Source organism: Rhincodon typus, chromosome 24 (assembly GCF_021869965.1).
Source record: "Rhincodon typus isolate 14 chromosome 24, sRhiTyp1.1, whole genome shotgun sequence".
Lineage (NCBI taxonomy): Eukaryota > Metazoa > Chordata > Chondrichthyes > Orectolobiformes > Rhincodontidae > Rhincodon > Rhincodon typus.
In genome coordinates this window covers 47,052,836-47,073,610 of record NC_063355.1, presented here as the reverse complement: position 1 = coordinate 47,073,610, position 20,775 = coordinate 47,052,836, and the positions used below count along the sequence as shown (strand labels likewise).

The 20,775-nt window shown below is 45.0% G+C and overlaps 1 protein-coding gene across 1 annotated transcript in view; it reads right to left on the bottom strand.

Annotated features, from left to right (window-relative positions):
• Positions 1 to 1,089: 1,089 nt before the first annotated feature.
• The window catches only part of LOC109936819 (nuclear receptor corepressor 2-like), a 32,381-nt gene continuing 12,695 nt past the window's right edge, over positions 1,090 to 20,775 (bottom strand). Inside the window, exons 6-13 of the mRNA XM_048611408.1 lie at positions 20,417 to 20,520; positions 17,613 to 17,760; positions 8,759 to 8,905; positions 7,087 to 7,173; positions 4,942 to 5,186; positions 3,197 to 3,545; positions 1,587 to 1,796; positions 1,090 to 1,408 (exon numbers count right to left, since the gene is read on the bottom strand). Coding sequence (XP_048467365.1) covers positions 1,140 to 1,408; positions 1,587 to 1,796; positions 3,197 to 3,545; positions 4,942 to 5,186; positions 7,087 to 7,173; positions 8,759 to 8,905; positions 17,613 to 17,760; positions 20,417 to 20,520 — 1,559 coding nt within the window. The 3' untranslated portion in view covers positions 1,090 to 1,139. The remainder of the gene's footprint in view (positions 1,409 to 1,586; positions 1,797 to 3,196; positions 3,546 to 4,941; positions 5,187 to 7,086; positions 7,174 to 8,758; positions 8,906 to 17,612; positions 17,761 to 20,416; positions 20,521 to 20,775) is intronic.

The window sequence follows — 20,775 nt, the reverse complement described above, 5'->3', positions numbered from 1 at the left end:
CCATTAATAAGTCCGAGACCTTTCTAAGTGTGAACCAGCCACCCTGTAGCTCCCGCAAACAAGTGAAAGTATCTGGAGAATGAAGATCGAGAAGCAGTTTCTGATCAGTACAGGGATCATCTCAGCAAACCCTGTGGCCAGGGGCCACTGAACTGCCTTCCCAGTCTTTCGCTCCGCCCATAACACCCGTGTTTTCTTTCCTGTCTGTATGTGTTTGTAGGGGATGCTTTATAAGGGGGTTAGAATTTTAACCAGTAGAGTCATGTGCTATGGTTATTTATATATAGTTAGAATCTATCTACTTGTAATAAATAATAATCCTTGCTAAGTACAGAAACCTGGATCTAAAAGAAAGAAAAACTGGGGAAATCAGTGTACTTTATAAAATCTTTCCTTTTGTGATGTGTTGAGAGATAGCGGCTTACCCAGTGAAGTGTGACATTTGTAAACTCCAGCATCCATCTTGTCATTGGTGCTTTTAAAGGGTCACAGGGAGCATTTCAAATTCATTCCATCATGTTAAAACTTACATCCAGGAAAATCAAAAAGGTTTAATTCTCAGATGGAATTTTCCCCACTTCCAATGTTAGGCTGACCGGTCTATAATTCCCTGTTTTCTCTCTACCTCCCTTTTTGAATATTGGAATGATATTAGCTACCCTCCAATCTGCAGGGACTGTTCCAGAGTCTATAGAATCCTGGAAGATGACTACCAATGCATCCACTATTTCTAGAGCCACTTTCTTAAGTATTCTGGGATGTAGATTATCAGGCCCTGGGGATTTATCCGCGTTCAATCCCGTCGATTTTCCCAGCACCATTTCTCTACTAATATTGATCTCCCTCTATTCTTCCCTCTCACTAAATCTTGCATTCTCCAATATTTCTGGTGTCTGATTTGTGTCCTCTTTTGTGCAGACAGAACCAAAGTATATATTCAGTTGGTCAGCCATTTCCAGTTATACATTCGTCCATTTCTGTCTGTAGGGGACCTACATTTGTCTTCACCAATTTCTTTCTCTTCACGTACCTATAGAAACTGTTAGTGTCAGTCTTTATGCTCCTGCAAGCTTACTTTTGTACTCTATTTTCCCTTTCTAAATCAATTCTTCATCAATCAGGTTGATGGAATGTGCTGGCTATGGGTTGGAGAACTCACCTTGAGGATTTGCACAGTAGCCCAGAGTGAGGGCCTGTTCACGTGGGGACAGGCCCCGAAGTAGCTGAGCGCGGTGCGTCACTGCTGTTGTCGCTGGATGATGCATCTGCTGCGAGGTGATGTAGTCGTTCAGGATGGTCTGTCTGTTTTCCAAAGCAGCAGCTTCAGGACAGCCCTGAAGCAGGAGAGGGGCATATGGGTGAGGGTAAGCCCCTGTCGGAGTCAGGGCTCTCGGAAAGCAATAAGCAGCTGGAAACAAGGTGAAACGCAATAGTCACTCAGCGACTGTGATCGGAGTTAATCGACAATCTTCAACTTTCAGTAAAACCAATAAAACTTTCAGCACACCAAACCATCAATAGTGTCAACAACATGTGGGTATGTGGAAAGATGGTAATGGGGTAGGTGGGGGTGGGGGTGGCGTTACCTGTATCGAGGGGCACTGCCTGGGCTAAAGCAGCAGCATCAAGTCCCAGTGGGACAGAGCTCCGATAGAAATCAGTCGCGGCCATTCTCCCGAGCAGTTGTTCATACTGGCTGTGTGCAAATTGCTCTGGGATCATTCTGTGTGGTGATTTAGCAGAAGACATTTCCCTGGATGTTGGAGTGGCCTTTCGCTCCTGAGAAACCATTTTACCTTAGAAAAAAATGAGAAAAGGAAATCAGTGAGAGAAATCCAAAACAGGCTGGTTACCCATAGTAACAGGAGACCATTCAGCCCCTCAAACCTAGTCCACAATTCAATAGTCTGTATCTTTATTTCAATCACTTCCTTGCTCCCTTTATCCTCAATAAATTTACAGTTCAAAAACCCATGAATACAAAAGCTAAATAATGTAAATACTTAAAGTAAGAACAGAGTGCTGGTAATGTTCAGTGGGGCAGGCAGTAGTTGTGGAGAGACAGACAGAGTTAACTGGCTGGGGTTTCCAACATTTAGCAGGAGAATGCAAGGTCCTGGACATGGAACCAGTCTTGGTCACTGCCTGCACTGGGAAAGTTTCGGTTCTCTCTGCTCCATTGTCAGTCAAACACAGGCCTGGCTGGAGCGTGGCTTTGAGATTCTCCCCGGGGAGTCCGTCCCCACAGGCAGCTCCTTGAGCCACGAACCAAACAGCTTTGTGTGACCGATGTGGATACCACAAGGGATTAAAAATTCAGACATGATCTGAGCTTCAGCTTCCTGACTCTGAATTTCAACAGGAATGTCATCAGAACAGGAGTGTGAGAGATCTGAAATTACCACAACATCACATGGATGGTGGGGTTTAGCTCCCAGGTTTGGTTCAGGCTGTTCTTCCTGGAATGGGGAGGATGTGAGAGCAGAGTGCAGGGTTTTGACAGGGTTGGCTGAGGGAGACAGTGGGGAATGCCCCCATTTGGCTGATGGGACAGGATTCTAGGTTCACAGAAGCATAGGAAAGGGGGGAACTGGGAGGAAGACTGGTTTTTACGCAGCAAGTCATAATGATGAGGTACAGGCTGAGCTGCTCCATCCTGCAATCAGCAGGCTGCACACTCTCCACCCCTCACAGAATCTACGTAACAGGTTGTAAAGAAATGCAGGGGCAGCGAAAGAGAGGGCAGGTCAGTGATCCGATGGAAGGCAATGACAAAAGGGATGTTGGGGCAATTGGAAAAGGAGCAGGAATGTGCCAATGACACAAACAGGATGAGGAAGGGGAATCATTCACATCACCAACTCGACGTGGATAAGTAATGCCAGCTTTGTCAGTGACACTCACATCCCACAAAAGAATAAAAATAAAAGCAGAAACTGTCCCTGAAAAGGGTGTGGCTTGGGAGGGCCAGGAATGAGATTGCCAGCTGATTGTCTGGAAAAGATATGAAGGTTTAATGTAGAAATACCAGGGTAAACATTATGAAATGATGAATAAACAGGGACAGCAAACAAGCCAGCAGCTGTGAAGGGAGCAGTTAATAAAGAAAGTGAATCAGAAGAACAAGTCAGGAGCTTTGGTCAGTGGTTTCAGTGTCAGTGACCTGTTGCTCTGGAAATGTCAGTGTTCCTGGTACCTTCTTGCTGTATAGATACTGCTTCTCTCACTGCACCAGGAGATCGCCTGTGTAAAGGTCCGTTAAAGTGGAGAGCTGCTGGGTAGGAATGTGGACTGATGTGAGACTTTGCTGACTCCTGCATAATGACCGGAGATTCCTGTTTAGTGGAGCTGGTGCTATTAACAACGGGACTGAGCCGGCTTTTTGGACTGTCATCGTAGGGAATTCTGTCCAAACCTCTTGCACCATCAAGGGTCAGATCCAACTGCTCCCTGGGGTGAAAAACGTTCCTGGAACTGCTCAGTGAGTGGCTGGTATGTTTGTCACCAGCTGCTGGAGACGTGTTCTCACATTTTACTGCAGGTCCCTAAAGAAGGAAAGAAACACAAAATAAGTGGCTCAAAAACTGGGGCCTTTCCATATGAAGTCAAACAATTCAAAGGCAGGTTTTGAGAATAACAGAGAGGTTGGTTGGTGAACGGGTAAAATGGACTCTCACCGGAAGAGTTGCTGAATCAACAGAAAAACATGTTTTCACATTGAGGCTCATTACACAATGCTAGATTTACCATGAGGCTTGGCTTGGGGTTAGCACTGGGTCAAACACTGTTATTCAGGTTGAGGCTGGTGTAGGATTACAGTTAGCTTGGGGATTACTGTCATCTCTTCAATTTTCATCTGTCCTGGACCTCCATGTCTGAAACCCTCTAGTTAAACCCTCTAGGTCAGAGGCTATGAATTACTGTGGTAAGTAACTCACCTCCTGACTCCCCAAAGCTTGTCCACCATCTACAAGGCACAAGTCAGGAGTGTGATAAATACTCCCCACTTGCCTGGATGGGTGCAGCTCCAGCAACAGTCAAGGAGCTTGACACCATCCAGGAAAAAGCAGCCCCCACTTGATTGGCACCACATCCACAAACATCCACTCCCTCCCCCACCGACGCTCAGTAGCAGCAGTGTGTACCATCTACAAGATGCACTGCAGAAATTCACCACAGATCCTCAGATAGCATCTTCCAAACCCATGACCACTTCCATCCAGAAGGACAAAGGCAGCAGATACATGGGAACACCACCCCCTGCAAGTTGCCATCTGAGCCACTCACCATCCTGACTTGGAAATATATTACTGTTCCATCTCCTGGAACCTTAGTTTGGGTTCAGTCGTATAGGGTGGGATCTTCCCATGCCTGAATGCCATGAAATTTGGGAGAATTGTACAAGAACAGCACATCACATTTTCCTGGACATTGAGACAGGATTTTCGCAAGTGAAGGGTGAGTGGTCTATCAATGAAGATTCCCTCCCATTATCAGCCTCATCAATATGCAGTCTCCCATTGTACCTCTCACTCCTTATGTTTTCTTCACCTGCATCATTCCCTACAGTCACCCCGGCCCAACCCGCACACCTCCTATCTGAGCACCTGTGACCCGATCCACAATGGCCTTTTAACGACAGCGCTTACACCAGGGATTCCAGAATATTCCGGAGTGAGGCGTACCTCTGTTTATGTTGAGTGGGAGTATCAGGCGTGCATCGGAATAGCAGAGTGCCACAGGTGCCTGGTACCTGGTTAATGAGGTGGGTTTGGGATAATAATGAGAGCAAACTCGCTAGGCCTCATGGAGAGAAACCTTCCACTAGACTCGACAAAAATAACACTTTTTGAAAACGCGGTAAGATTGAGCCCGGAGTTAGTGAGCAGAGAGTTCTGGGTGTTGAGTTGCTGCACCCACAATACTCAGGACCCTTGGTACCTGGGAGATGGAGCCCTCGATGTTGCATTTCGATAGCGTGCAGGTCTCTGGTGTTCTGTGCGATCTCTGCCGAGGGATTTCATGGATTGAGCGTCCTGCCTCTTTGACAGTTGGGACAAAACCATCCCAGCTCCTCCGCTTCAATCCATCGCACAGGCTTCTCGACGGTGAGTTTTCTCTCTTAATCTGCTTGGAATCTCTCCTCAGACACTCACCCTGGCCATCAGCTTGTGATCGAGGTAATCCTGACAGAACAGTGTCAAACACAGCTGTGAATGAACACGGGAAACACACCAGAGACACACGGGAAACACACCAGAGACACACGGGAAACACGCCAGAGACACAAGGGAAACACGCCAGAGTGACTCAGCAAAAATACAGGTTAAACTGAATGGTTTAACAAAAACCCAGAAATATATTTTGTATTTACCAGATTTTAAATTGGTCTCAATTGAAAAACCACAGTTACTTGGGAACTTCCTAAACCCCTCCTCCACACCACACCCCACTCCCACAATGTTCCCCCTCCGTCCCCCTGTTCTATACCCCCTACACTGAGAGGTTCTATCAGACTGGAACGTAGCTAATATAATCCCTCCACCAACAAGGGAGAGAAAGCAGGAAACTGTTGGCCAGGTCATTTGATGTTGAAATTAAAACAAAGAACTGTGGATGTTGGAGACCTGAAACAAAAACAGACATCGCTGGAGAAATGTATGGAGAGAGAAGCAGAGTGAATGTTTTGAGTCTGATGACTCTTCTTCAGAGTCACACAGCTGTTCTGAAGAAGAGACCTCAATTTTTTACAGTTTACATCAATGAGTTAGGTAAGGGGAGGCAGAGCACGGTGACTAAATTCACAGAGGACACAAAAATGAGTAAGATGAAGTGTGAAGACAAAGAGTTTGCAGATGATAAAGTGGGCAAAAACTAGCAGATAGAGTATAATGCAAGAACGTGCAAAGTCGTTTACTTCGGCAGGAGTAAAAAGCACAGAGTATTACTTAAATGGAGAATGCCTGAATTCCAAGGTACAGAGGGATCTAGGTGTTTTAGTGCATGAGTCACAAAGGTTAGTATGCGGGTGCAGCTAGTGGGATGCCAGCCCTTATTTCAACTGGAATTGTGCATCAAATTGAGGATACACAAAAAAATGAACTGTGGATGGAGATCCAAAACAAAAACTGGACCCAAAACACTGACTCTGTTTTCTCTCCACAGAAGCTGCCAGACCTGCCGAGTTTTTCCAATTATTTATTTGATCAAAATAAGGACATTCTGCTTCATTTATACAGGACAGCAGTGACAGCATCTCTCAATTACAATGTGCAATTTTGGTCTCCATAATAAAGGAATGATGTAAACACAGTGGAGGTGGTTCAGAGGAGAATGTGGCTTTTCTCATGAAGACTGGTTAGTCATGCTGGGTTTGTTTCTGCTACAATGCAAAAGACCTAAACATTTGATTGACATTTATGAGATCCTGAATGGTGTTTGACAAGGTGGATGTGGAAAGGTTATTTCCTCTTGTGGGCAAATCCAGAGTTAGAGACTACGGCTTTAAAATTAGGGGTCATCATTTCAGCACACAGATGAGGGGGATTTCTCTCTGAAGGTTGTGTAACTATGGGACACAATGCCTCAAGGCAGAGGGGTCATTTAAAAATATTCAAGGAAGAGGCAGAAAGATTCTTGTTGAGCAGGGGAATAAAAGGTCATCAGGAATAGATGGCCATATAGAAGAATTGGGAACACAAACAGGTCAGATTTGAACAGAATTTATTGAAGGTGGAGAATGCTCAAGGAGCTGAACAATCTACTTTGCTATAAATGTTTCCAGTTGGTTAATGATGTAGGAATCTGCATCTGTCACTGCGAAATCATTTTGAATATCTACTGAGAGATGGAGTGAGAAGGAGGGACAAAGAGAGAGTGAGAGGTAGGGAGGAAGTGATAGGGAGGGAGGGGAGGGAGGGAGACGGAGAGACAGAATGATAGAGAGATAGAGAGGGAGACCAAAATGGGAGTATGGAGACAGTGTGTCGGAGATGGAGAGAGATGAAACGAGTGTTTTACAGCCCAGATTCCTAACAATCTACACCTGATGATTTTCATCATGGTCTGCAGCTGAGCAAGGATTACCTTGTGTGATTGAGCCGTGAATCTGAGGGAGTTGATTGGAGTCACGATGGCTCAATCTGTCCCTGGGAACAGCACGAAACATCAGCCCTAAAACACACAACGCATTTTCTCCAGTAAATAACCAGAGTCTGGAAAGTAAACAGTGACGAGTTCCATCTGCTGTTCACAATATATATTAATGATTTAGATGAGGAACTGAGCATGTAGTTGTGGCCAAGTGGTTAAGGCGATAGATTAGAAATCCATTGGGGTTATCCCTGCGTAGGTTCAAAACATACGGTCCTCACATTACTGTTGCTTTACTGAAGCAAGTGCCTGCCCAGTTATTGATGAGTCAAGTGCACTGGTATTTCAACGAGGCGATGGTATTATCACTAACTTGTTAATCCAGAGGCCCAGGGAATGGTTTACAGGGCTGTCTTGAAATGCAGTGGTAGTGTCCCTACCCCTGGACTGGGATCCCCAGGTTCAAGTCCCACCTGCTCCAGAGGTGTGTAATAACATCTCTGAACAGGCTGATTAGAAAAATAAGTTAAATAAAAATTTAGATTAGGGAACTAAATGTAATATCTCCAAGTTTGCAGATGACACAAAGCTGGGTGGGAGACTGAACTATGAGGATGCAGAGATACTTCAATGTGATTTGGACAGGCTGAGTGAGTGGGTAGATGCAGTGTAATGTGGACAAATGTGAGGTTACCCACTTTGGGAGCAAACACAGGAAGGTGGATTATGATCTGAATGATAATAAATTGGGAAAGGGGGAGGTGCAACAAGACCTGGGTGCCCTTGAATACCAGTTGCTGAAGGTAACAGGTGCAGGTGCAGCAGGCAAACTGTATGTTGGTCTTTATAGCGAGAGATTTGAGTACAGAAACAGGGATGTCTTGCTGAAATTGGACAGGGCCTTGGTGAAGCCACACCTGGAATACTGTGCAGTTTTAATCTCCTTATCTGAGATACAATCTTCTGGAGATGGAGGGAGTGCAGTGAAGGTTTACCAGGTTCATTCCTGGGAATGCAAGGCTGATGTATGAGGAGGAACTGGATCAATTAGGAGTACATTCACTGGAGTTTAGAAGAATGAGGGGCGAGATCTAATAGAAACCTCTAAAATTCTAACAGGGTGTGACAGGGTAAATACAGTAAGGATATTCCCAATGATTGGGGAGTCCAGAACCAGGGATCTAAGGAAACGGGGAGATTATTTAGGACTGACAGAGTTGGCAGCCTGTGGAATTCTCTGGCCTTGTGAAGCGGTTGAGGCCAAAACAATGAATGTCTTCAAGAATGACTTAGATAAAGTTCTAGGGGCCACAGGGATCAAATGGTATGGGGTAAAAGTAGGAGCAGGGGACTGAGTTAGATGATCAACCACAATCACATTGAATGGTAAAACAGGGTTGGAAAACTGAACCAAGTACTCCTGTTCCTATTTTCTATAAAAATAAACAACAAGCAATTTCTTAATAACAATTGTCCAACCAACTGATCAATTCCTGAAAAACAGGTTAGGAGCTGTCAGATCTTTGACAGACCAATGAGAGTATGACTGAGTGTAGATATAACCTTCAGCTCTGGGCTCCCAGCCTGATGGCTGCCATTTGTTAAGGTTTGAGATGGAATTCTCGATACGGAACAGATTCTCGCTCTCTCTCTCTCACATACTTACCCTCATAGCTGGAAGGCACTGAATTGCGTGTCATTAAACCCCACATAATGCCTTCTTCCATCATCTCATAGCTCCGCTTCATTCCAGTGACTTCATTCACAGCTACAGAACTCCACTGGTTGTCCTTGGAATTTCCTGATGTCATTCCTGAAGATTATATGGAAAGTGAATGAAAACCAAAGCCAGAGCAGACTTGTGGGTGCAGGAGGTGCTGTGATGTGATAGGAGGTGCAGAGCCAGAGGGGGTCTGTAGATAGTGACATGGCTAAGCTGACTGGAAACTGGCTCAGAATGCAGGCTCTGCCCCTGGATATCCTGCAGCCTCTGACGTTCAAGGACACATAAGAGATAGGAGCAGGAGGAGGCCATTCGGCCTGTCGAGCCTGCTCCGCCATTCATCACGATCATGGCTGAGCATCCAACTCAATAGCCTAATCCTGCTTTCTCCCCATAACCTTTGATCCCATTCACCCAAGTACTATATCTAGCCGCCTCTTTAATACAGTCAATGTTTTGGCATCAACTATTTCCTGTGGTAATGAATTCCACAGGCTCACCACTGTTTGGGTGAAGAAATGTCTCCTCATCTCCCTCCTAAATGGTCTACCCCAAATCCCCAGACTCTGACTCCTGGTTCTGAACACATCCACCGTCAGGAAGATCCTCCCTGCACCTAACCTGACCAGTCCCTTTAAAATTTTATAAGTCTCTATGACATCACCCCTCATTTGCCTTAACTCCTAACTTCGTCAATCTTTCCTCATATGTCAGACCCGCCATCCCTGGAATCAGCCTGATAAACCTTCACTGCATTTCCTCGAGAGAAAGAGAGTCCTTCCAAAGAAAAGGAGGCCAAAACTGCACACAGTATTCCAGGTTTGGTCTCACCAAGGCCTTGTATAACTGCAACAACACATCCCTGCTCCTGTACACGAAACCTCTCACAATGAAGGCCAACATACCATCTGCCTTCTTTATCGCCTGCTGCATCTGCATGCTTACCTTCAGCGACTGGTGCACAAGGACACCCAGGTCCCATGGCACACTCCCCTCTCCCAATTTACAGCCATTCAGGCAGTAATCTGCTTTAGAGATAGTAGGAACTGCAGATGCTGGAGAATCTGAGATAACAAGGTGTAGAGCTGGATGAACACAGCAGGCCAAGCAGCATCTTGAAATGGCATTTCTGAAGAAGGGTCTAGGCCCGAAATGTCAGCTTTCCTGCTCCTCTGATGCTGCTTGGCCTGCTGTGTTCATCCAGCTCTACACCTTGTTATCTCAGTAATCTGCTTTCTTGGTTTTGCTTCCGAAGTGAATAACCTCAAACTTATCCAATTCATTTTTCAGCAGCAGGGGGAGAGGCGACAGCGAGGACCAGGGGGCTGCCGGAAATATATTTGGGCAGCGGCTGAACCCGAGACACTAAACGTGTTGTGTACCACCCGCCCTCCTCCTCTAACCAAAAAAAAGGACTCTGTGATGTGTTGGTAAGGTAAGGCTTTTATACTTTTTCTATTTCTTCTGTATCGTGTAATTGGTTAAAAATTTACTTTCTTTTTTTAATTTATCTATTAATTGGTTATTTGAAAAGACCATAGCAGAGAGGTATTAGAAAGTATTTAACTCATAAATTGATATAAAGTAATTAACTAAGTAGAGATGGCTGGGCAGGTGATGTGCAGTAGCTGTATGATGTGGGAGCTAGCTGATCCCATTGTGAACGGCAGTGACCATATCTGCAGCAAGTGTTGGTTGCTGGAAGAACTCCGGCTCAGAGTTGAAGATCTGGAATCTGAGCTTCAAACACGCGGCACATCCGGGAGGCAGTCACACCTGGTAGATTAAGTAATTCAAATTCAGTTAGTGATCAGGGACAACAGGATGTGACTGCAAGTGAGGCAGGTAGGGGGATCCTGAGTTCAGGAGTGGAGGAGCCTCAGCTTTTGACCTTATCCAACAGGTACGAGATGCTTGCTCCCTGTGTGGATGAGGAAAAGGGCTGCGGGGATGATGAGCCAGCTCACCGCAGCACCATGGTGCAGAAGGCCATTCAAGAGGGGGGAGCAAAAAGACAAGTGGTAGTTATAGGGGATTCTATAGTTAGGGGGATAGATAGTATCCTTTGCAAGCCGGATCGGGAGTCCCGCATGGTGTGTTGCCTGCCCGGTGCCGGGGTGCAGGACATCTCTGGCCGGCTTGAAAGGATATTGGAGCGGGAGGGGGAGGATCCAGTTGTTGTGGTCCACATTGGGACTAACAACATAGTCAAGGCTAGGATGGACAACCTGTTTGGGGATTATCAAGCACTAGGAACGAAATTAAGGAACAGGTCCTCGAGGGTCATAATCTTCGGATTACTGCCCGAGCCATGTGCAAATTGGCTTAGGGATAAGAAAATTAGGGATAAGAAAATTAGGGAAGTAAACACGTGGCTAAGGGAGTGGTGTGGGAAAGAGGGGTTCCATTTCATGGGGCATTGGCATCAGTTTTGGAACCGGAGGGATCTGTACCGATGGGACAGTCTCCACCTGAACCGATCTGGAACCAGTGTTCTTGCGAAAAGGATAAATAGGGTGGTCACTAGGACTTTAAACTAGTGAGTTGGGGGGGAAGGGAAAGGGAAAACGACAGGGAGTATGATGGTAAATAAAAAGGTAAGCAGCAGGTTAGCATGTGTGCAGGAGGGTTTAAGTTCAAGGCAGACTCTGAAAGAAGCAAAAAAGGAAGGATAACTCAGGAGATATTATTAGAGATGTTGGAAATCATGAGGGTAAGAAAGCTAGCATAAAGGCATTTTACCTGAATGCTCGTAGCATTCGTAACAAGGTTGATGAGTTAACGGCACAAATCATCGTGAATGAATATGATTTGGTAGCCATTACGGAGACATGGTTACAGGATGGTCACGACTGGGAGTTAAATATCCAAGGGTACCAGACTATTCGGAAGGAAAGACAGGAAGGTAAGGGAGGTGGCGTAGCTCTGATATTCAAGGATGACATCAGGGCAGTGCTGAGAGATGATATAGGTTCTATGGAGAATGAGGTTGAATCCATTTGGGTGGAAATCAGAAATTCTAAGAGGAAAAAGTCACTGATAGGCGTAGTCTATAGGCCACCAAATAATAACGTCACATTGGGGCGGGCAATAAACAAAGAAATAACTAATGCCTGTAAAACTGGTACGGCAATTATCATGGGGGATTTTAATCTACATATAGATTGGTCGAACCAGCTCGGTCAGGGTAGCCTTGAGGAGGAGTTTGTTGAGTGTATCCGTGATAGTTTTCTTGAACAGTATGTAATGGAACCGACGAGGGAGCAAGTTATCCTAGATCTGGTCCTGTGTAATGAGACAGGAGTAATTAATGACCTCATAGTTAGGGATCCTCTTGGAAGGAGTGATCACAGTATGGTTGAATTTAGAATACAGATGGAGAGTGTGAAGATAAAATCCAATACCAGGGTCCTGTGCTTGAACAAGGGGAACTACAATAGAATGAGGGAGGACTTGGCTAAAGTGGACTGGAAACAAAAATTTTATGGTGTGACAGTTGACGAGCAGTGGAGGACTTTCAAAGCAATCTTTCAAAGTGCTCAGCAAAAGTATATTCCAGTGAAAAGGAAGGACTGTAAGAAAAGGGGTAATCTGCCATGGGTGTCTAAAGAAATAAGGGAGGCTATCAAATTGAAAGAGAAGGCATACAAAGTGGCCAAAAACAGCATGAAACTAGAAGATTGGGAAAACTTTAAAGGTCAACAGAAAGCCACAAAAAGATCTATAAAGAAAAGTAAGATAGAACATGAGAAAAAACTAGCACAGAATATAAAGACAGATAGCAAAAGTTTCTATAAATATATAAAACGAAAAAGAGTGACTAAAGTAAACGTTGGCCCTTTAGAGGATGAGAAGGGGAATTTAGTTATGGGATATGATGAAACGGCCGAGGCACTGAACAGGTATTTTGTATCGGTCTTCACAGTGGAGGACACTAATAACATGCCAGTAATTGACAAAGAGACAAAGGAAGGTGAGGACCTGGAAACAATCATAATTACGGAAGAGGTAGTGTTGGGCAAGCTAATGGTGCTAAGGATTGATAAGTCTCCTGGCCCTGATGGAATGCATCCCAGGGTACTAAAAGAGATGGCGGGAGAAATAGCAGGTGCACTGGTGGTAATTTTCCAAAATTCGCTGGACTCTGGGGCAGTCCCAGCAGACTGGAAAACAGCAAATGTGACGCCACTGTTTAAAAAGGGAAGAAGACAAAAGATGGGGAATTATAGACCGGTTAGCTTAACCTCTGTAGTGGGGAAGATGCTTGAGTCTATTATCAAGGAAGAAATAGCAAGGCATCTTGATAGAAGTTGTCCCGTTGGGCAGACACAGCATGGGTTCATGAAGGGCAGGTCATGCTTGACAAATCTTTTGGAATTCTATGAAGAGATTACGAGCAAGGTGGACAATGGGGACCCAGTGGATGTGGTGTACCTAGATTTCCAAAAGGCCTTCGACAAGGTGCCGCACAAGAGGCTACGGCATAAGATAAGGATGCATGGCATTAAGGGTAAAGTATTAGCATGGATAGAGGATTGGTTGACTAACAGGAAGCAAAGAGTGGGGATAATTGAGTGCTATTCTCGCTGGCAGTCAGTGACTAGTGGTGTGCCTCAGGGATCGGTGTTGGGACCGCAATTATTTACATTTTATATAGATGATTTGGAGTTGGGGACCACGTGTAGGGTGTCAAAGTTTGCAGATGACACTAAGATGAGTGGCAGAGCAAAGTGAGCAGAGGACTGTGAAACTTTGCAGAGGTACATAGATACATTGTGTGAGTGGGCAAAGGTCTGGCAGATGGAATACAATGTAAATAAATGTGAAATCATACATTTTGGTAGGAGTAATAGTAAAAAGGATTATTACTTAAATGGTAAAAAGTTGCAGCATGCTGCTATGCAGAGGGACCTGGGTGTCCTTGTGCATGAATCACAGAAGGTAGGTCTGCAGGTACAACAAGTAATTAGGAAGGCAAATGGAATTTTGTCCTTCATTGCTAAAGGGATTGAAATAAAAAGCAGAGAGGTTATGTTGCAGCTGTACAAGGTGCTGGTGAGGCCACACCTGGAGTACTGTGCGCAGTTCTGGTCTCCTTACTTGAGAAAGGATGTATTGGCACTGGAGGGGGTGCAAAGGAGGTTCACTAGGTTGATTCCGTAGCTGAGGGGGTTGGTTTATGAGGAGAGACCGAGTAGATTGGGATTATATTCATTGGAATTCAGAAGATTGAGGGGGGATCTTATAGAAACATATAAAATTATGAAGGGAATAGACAAGATAGAAGTAGAGAGGATGTTTCCGCTGGCAGGTGAAGCTAGGACAAGAGGGCATAGCCTCAAGATTAGAGGGAGCAGATTTAGGACTGAATTGAGAAGGAATTTCTTCACCCAGAGGGTTGTTAATCTATGGAATTCCTTGCCCAGTGGAGTAGTTGACGCTACTTCAGTAAACGTTTTTAAAGATAAGGTAGATTTTTTTTGAACAATAAAGGAATTAAGGGATATGGTGAGAACGCGGGTAGGTGGATCTGAGTCCACGAGAAGATCAGCCATGATCTTATTGAATGGCGGAGCAGGCTCGAAGGGGCAGACGGCCTGCTCCTGCTCCTAGCTCTTATGTTCTATACTGCATCTGCCATTGATTTGCCGAATCATCCAACCTGTCGAGATCATGCTGAAGGATCTCTGCATCCTCATCACAGTTCACCCTCTCACCCAATTTGGCATCATCTGCAAACTTGGAAATGTTACATTTTGTTCCCTCATCCAAATCATTAATATATATTGTGAATAGCTGGGGTCCCAGCACCGAACCCTGTGGCACCCCACTAGTTACTGCCTGCCAATTTGAAAAGGACCCATTAATTCCTCCTCTTTGTTTCCTCTCTGCCAACCAGTTTTCTATCTATCTCAATATACTTCACTCAATCCCATGCGTTTTAATCTTGCACAATAATCTTTTATGTGAGACTTTGTCCAATGCTTTCTGAAAGTCCAAATATACCACATCGACAGTTCTCCCTTGTCAACTCTAACAGTTACATCTTCATAGAATTCCAACAGATTTGTCAAGCATGATTTCCCCTTCATAAATCTATGCTGACTCTGTCTGACCCTGCCACTGCTTTCTAAATGCTTTGCTATAAAATCCTTGACAATGGATTCAAGAATTTTCCCCACTACCGATGTTAGGCTGACCGGTCTATAATTCCCTGTTTTCTCTCTACCTCCCTTTTTGAATACTGGAATGACATTAGCTACCCTCCAATCTGCAGGGACTGTTCCAGAGTCTATAGAATCCTGGAAGATGACCACCAATGCATCCACTATTTCTACAGCCACTTCCTTAGATCCTCTGGGATGTAGATTATCAGGCCCTGGGGATTTATTCGCCTTCAATCCCGTTAATTTTCCCAGCATCATTTCTCTACTAATATTGATCTCCCTCTATTCTTCCCTCTCACTAAATCTTGCATTCTCCAACATGTCTGGTATCTGATTTGTGTCCTCTTTTGTGAAGACAGAACCAAAGTATGTATTCAGTTCCTCAGCCATTTCTTTGTCTCCTATTACACATTCGGCCATTTCTGTCTGTAGGGGACCTACATTTGTCTTTAACAATCTCTTTTTCTTCACATGCCTATAGAAACTCTTAGCGTCAGTCTTTATGTTCTCTGCAAGCTTATTTTTGTACTCTACTTTCCCCTTCTTGATCAATCCTTTGGTCCTTCTTTGCTGAATTCTAAATTGCTCCCAATCCTCAGATTTATTATTTTTCTTGGCCAAACTGTATGCTTCTTCCTTGGATCGGATACTATCTGTAATTTCCTTTGGAAGCCATGGACTGGCTCTCTTACCCATTTTGCTCATTAGACACTGTGTTAATCACTCAGGACCTTACATACACCCCAGACCCATTGTACAGATTCCCACCGAAACTTCCCTTGGAGCCACAACAGTGAGTTCACCAGCACCATCTCAAAGCTCAGGTATCAGCTAAAATATTTGGTGATGTTTGTTTCTGACCATCATGTGTCAACCAGAAGAACACAAGTGGTTGGTCGAGAGGGATTCAGATGTTATACAGCAGCATGGAGATAAAACAAACCACAAAATACAATTTTACACAAATCAGAATCACTACCTTCATCCCTCATTGGGATCAATGTGTAATGCTTCATTTTTAAACCCTAAATATTCATGAGACACAGCGCCGCACTGTCGGAGGGTGAGTGCTGAGGGAGTGGGCACTGTCAGAGGGTCAGTGCTGAGGGAGTGGGCACTGTCAGAGGGTCAGTGCTGAGGGAGCGCCGCACTGTCGGAGGGTCAGCGCTGAGGGAGCGCCGCACTGTCGGAGGGTCAGTGTTGAGGGAGCGCCGCGCTGTGGGAGGGTCAGTGTTGAGGGAGCGCCGCGCTGTGGGAGGGTCAGTGCTGAGGGAGCGCCTCACTGTCGGAGTGACCAACTTTGAGAATGAGGCGCTAATCCTTGATCTGGCCTAATGTAATTGATCCCAGTTCTCTATTACGGATTTTGTCAGTGTGTCCTGATGAATACCTGACCCTTCAATTGACATGACCACACCTAATTAACTGCTCAACAACTTTATGTTTTGTTATTAGGAGTTGGGAAGGGAAGTTGTGTTTTGGGAATATCTGTATTTTTCTTTAGTGTAGCGCAATGTGTCCATGTTAATTCTGGTGTAAACTCAGAAAGCTGATCGTGTGGGGCGGTGAGGGGTTTGACTGGCTTGTTTTATTGTTTGCAGCTCATAAACACTGAATACTTGTGACAGCAAGAACAAGCTAGGTCCTTTCTGAATGAAACAGTTTCCTGTTTGGCAGCATTCGAAAAGATGCTTGTGGTGAAACAAGTCTCTTGAGAATACAGTATAGACCATGTTGCTGTATTTGTTATACAGTTTGAAAGGATAGAATGCAATAGATAAAAAGTAAGAGGGATTACAGGTTGGAAATTGCTGATTCCATTTTGCCAGAGCCAACCAGATAGTTTAATGAAACAAAAACAGCAGTTGCTGGGAAAGCGCAGTACATCTGGCAGCATCTGGGAAGAAATGTTAACTCTGATTTTTCCTTCACAGATGTTGCCAGACCTGCTGAGCTTTTCCAGCAACTTCTGTTTTTGTTCCTGATTTGCAGCATCCGCAGTTTTTTCAGGTTTTTAGACAGTTTAAAGGGCTTGGTGAAGGGAATTGCTGTGGATCCTGTGGACGAGGATGACTGACCTGAGTGAGAGAGGGTTCATAGATATGTACCTTGTTAGTGCTGATTGTGTCCTGGGACTTCAGATGGAAAATCACCGCTGATCAATGTGACATGAGCTGATGTAAGTGTAAGGAAGAGATCCCACATAGCAAGAAATAAGACGGAAAGCCTGATTTTGCAGTTGATGCTGCGTTACTGCAGGAAGTTACACAGATTATGTGAGGCATAGCTTTGTTATGGCGATTATTTAATGTGAAATTTTCATTTTTATTTAAAGTATCTTTCACAATTTAGATAAAGTTTGAATGATATTGATTTTAGTTTGTTTGTTACAGTAAATGTCTACGTTAAATGTTTTAAAAATCAAAGTCTTGTCCGGTGGTTTTATTTCCATCGGTGATATGAAATTCCTTTCCTTAAAAAGCTTCTCAGTTTCTTTGTGATTGCAACAAAATTTACTGTGCAATAACTGGCTTCCACTTTTGGCAACACAAGGCAAGCAACTGGAGGTTGGATTAACATATTCTGTGGCACTGCCAGGTAATTCTGTAATCTATATGGAGGCTCCTCACCATCATATGAGAGCACATGGCCACTTTTCCCTTCATAGATGACCTGTCCTTTTGGGGAGGCTTCATTCTGCGCTCTCTCATCCCTGGGATTGTCGTCCTCTGTGACCCTGGTGACGGTTCCTTTATACAGAACCTCTGCTGGCGTTCCCTGTGTAACAGCAGAGACACAGTCAATGGTCATTATAGATGGAGGCAGCACATTCAGTGCCAGAGGAAAGCAGCCCCCAAAACCTCACAACAAACAACAAGAACATAAACCTGGATTAGCCAGAACAATCCAGGAGTGAATAGTAATTGAGGAAAAGAACAATGTAACAAAGTATTTTGAAACAAAATAAAATAATTAATGCTTTGGAGGAGAAACTTGTACATGGTTTAAACCAAGCTCTCGGCTTAGGGCTGAAATAACTTGCAGACGATACTGACAGGGGATGGGCTGCTCACTGCATCAGCTAATGGTTCCAACGGCCACATTTTGATGTGTGCAAACATACACAGGACAGTGTTCACAATCAACTGTTAATAATGTCAAGTACTTATTATTTATTCAGCGCACAAACTGTTCTTTAAAATACCCATTAACTTGCGAAGTACTGTCCCTGTCTCACGGATCTCATGGGACATGGTGTTACTGGCTGGGCCCAGCATTTATTGCCCGTCCCTAGCTGCCCCTTGAGAAGGTGGTCGGGAGCTGCCTTCTTGAACCACTGCAGTCCCTGTGCTGTGGGCTGACCCACAATGCTATTAGGGAGGGAACTCCAGCATTTTGACCCAGTGACACTGAAGGAATGGTGGTATATTTCCAAGTCAGGATGGTGAGTGTATTGGAGGTGACTTTCAGGGGATGGTGTTCCCATGTATCTGATCTTCTGAGGAAGGGTCACCGGACCCAAAACGTTAGCTCTGATTTTTCTTCACAGATGCTGCCAGACCCACTGAGCGTTTCCAGCAACTTCTGTTTTTGTCCCCATGTCGGAGGGTCAGTACTGAGGGAGTGCCGCACTGTCACAAGGTCAGTGCTAAGGGAGCGCCGCACTGTCGGAAGGTCAGTGCTGAGGGAGTGCTGCACTGTCGGATGGTCAGTGCTGAGGGAGTGCCGCACTGTCGGAGGGTCAGTGCTGAGGGAGCGCCGCACTGTCGGAGGGTCAGTGCTGAGGGAGCGCCGCACTGTCGGAGGGTCAGTGCTGAGGGAGCGCCGCACTGTCACAAGGTCAGTGCTAAGGGAGCGCCGCACTGTCGGAGGGTCAGTGCTGAGGGAGTGCCGCACTGTCGGATGGTCAGTGCTGAGGGAGTGCCGCACTGTCGGATGGTCAGTGCTGAGGGAGCGCCGCACTGTCGGATGGTCAGTGCTGAGGGAGCGCCGCACTGTCGGAGGGTCAATGCTAAGGGAGCGCCGCACTGTCGGAGGGTCAATGCTGAGGGAGTGGGGCAGTATACTTCAGGTGTTAAACCGAGATCCCCCTTAGGCTGATGTAATAGATTTTCTGGTACAATTTCTAAGATTACAATGTTCTGTTCTTCCCTTATTATGTATAACATCACGTTACTTGCGCACTCTTTGGGTTTGCTGTCAGGTTGTTTGAGACATTTGATGGCAGTAATTTGCTGCTTCATTTCCTACATCACCAAAAGTAATTCTGTTTCCAAATGCTTCATCGGCTGAAAAATAGTTAGGGACGGTTGAGATCTGGAATGGTGCTATATAAATGCAAATCTGTCCTTTTTATTACTTTGCTGGAATTGGATAACGATTGAGAACAGAAAGAGGCCAGTCCATCCTTGGTGCTTGTTGCAGGGTCATTGCTTTCCTCAGTCAATTGCTTTGGAGCCATCACTCCTTTTTTCAGAGTACAGCTATATTTTTGACTAACATGGAGAACTGGAAGTTACTGAAATGTTTGGACACTCTCTGAATGAAGCAGGGTTTTTACTAAGGGGAGTGGGAACTCTTGTGATTTCAGGGAAATGAGGCCAACAGTTTTAGTTTGACTGCGATCCACTTGCTAATTACAAAAAGTCAGGTGACTTTGGAAAGTCAACCAAGCAAAGTTTTTATGGGCATAAGAGATGGGGTTTTACTGCCATTATCTGTAAGAAAACTTGGGTTTTGGAGGTACTGCTCAGATGGCTGTCTTGCAATCCTTTCAGGACTAGGCTTCACAACCCAGAGAGAGTTGAAAGGAAGAAAACTTCAAAAGCTCACCGTGGCAGTGAGACTTTCTCCTTCTCCTGGGAACTGTACATGGAAACGTGATAAAATTTCCCCATCACCGTATTTTAATTCCCTTGTAAACCCTCAAAAGTTGAACTGTGACCCCTGTCCACAGAGTTGGAATCAACTTGATTTACATCCAAATTGAAACAGCATTTAGAGAGCTTCCAACAGTCTACAGCTGTCAGCAATCTGATAACGTCAAATTCAATGTTTCGTTATTCAGACTGAAGGGTGTTTCTCTTACATTTTTTAAAAAGATCATCTCTGTAAAGTTCTTGCTGCCTTTTGTCATTTCAATGTATCTTCTTTGGGATTAAAATAGTTCTAATTCAGGATTATAGTTTACGTATTAAACAGTTTTGTCAGTTCATTTTTAGGAATTTGCTTCATTTTATAATAAATGGATAAGTGTGAGATAATTAAAAGGAACCTGGATAACAGGATACGAGGAAACAATTTGGCCACACTTGTGACTGAAACAATACTAAAACTAAAGGTGTGACTGGGGAAAGGAGGTTGGGGTGGGATGGGGGGGGAGCCAGTGGTGATCCTTGGCAGATTCCCACATTGTGATCTGAACAGAGATTACCTGAGTGATTGAGCCTCGGTAGGAAGCTGCTGACTCTGATGGAACTCGAGCTCCAGGGGTTCCCCGTATAATGCTGCCAGTTTGAACCAGGCACAGTGGTGAAGCTGTGAAGACAGGACAATCTTAACAGAACCATAGACAAACAGAAAGCTCAAGGTGTTGTTTTACAAATAACTTGGAGCGACGTGAAAGCAGCTAATGCTCGGTGAGGGATCTTCTCCGCGAAGAGCAGTGTTTTGCTTAAACAGTAAACCAGGGGGAGCGCCACACTGTCGGAGGGTCAGTGCTGAGGGAGCGCCGCACTGTCGGAGGGTCAGTGCTGAGGGAGCGCCGCACTGTCGGAGGGTCAGTGCTGAGGG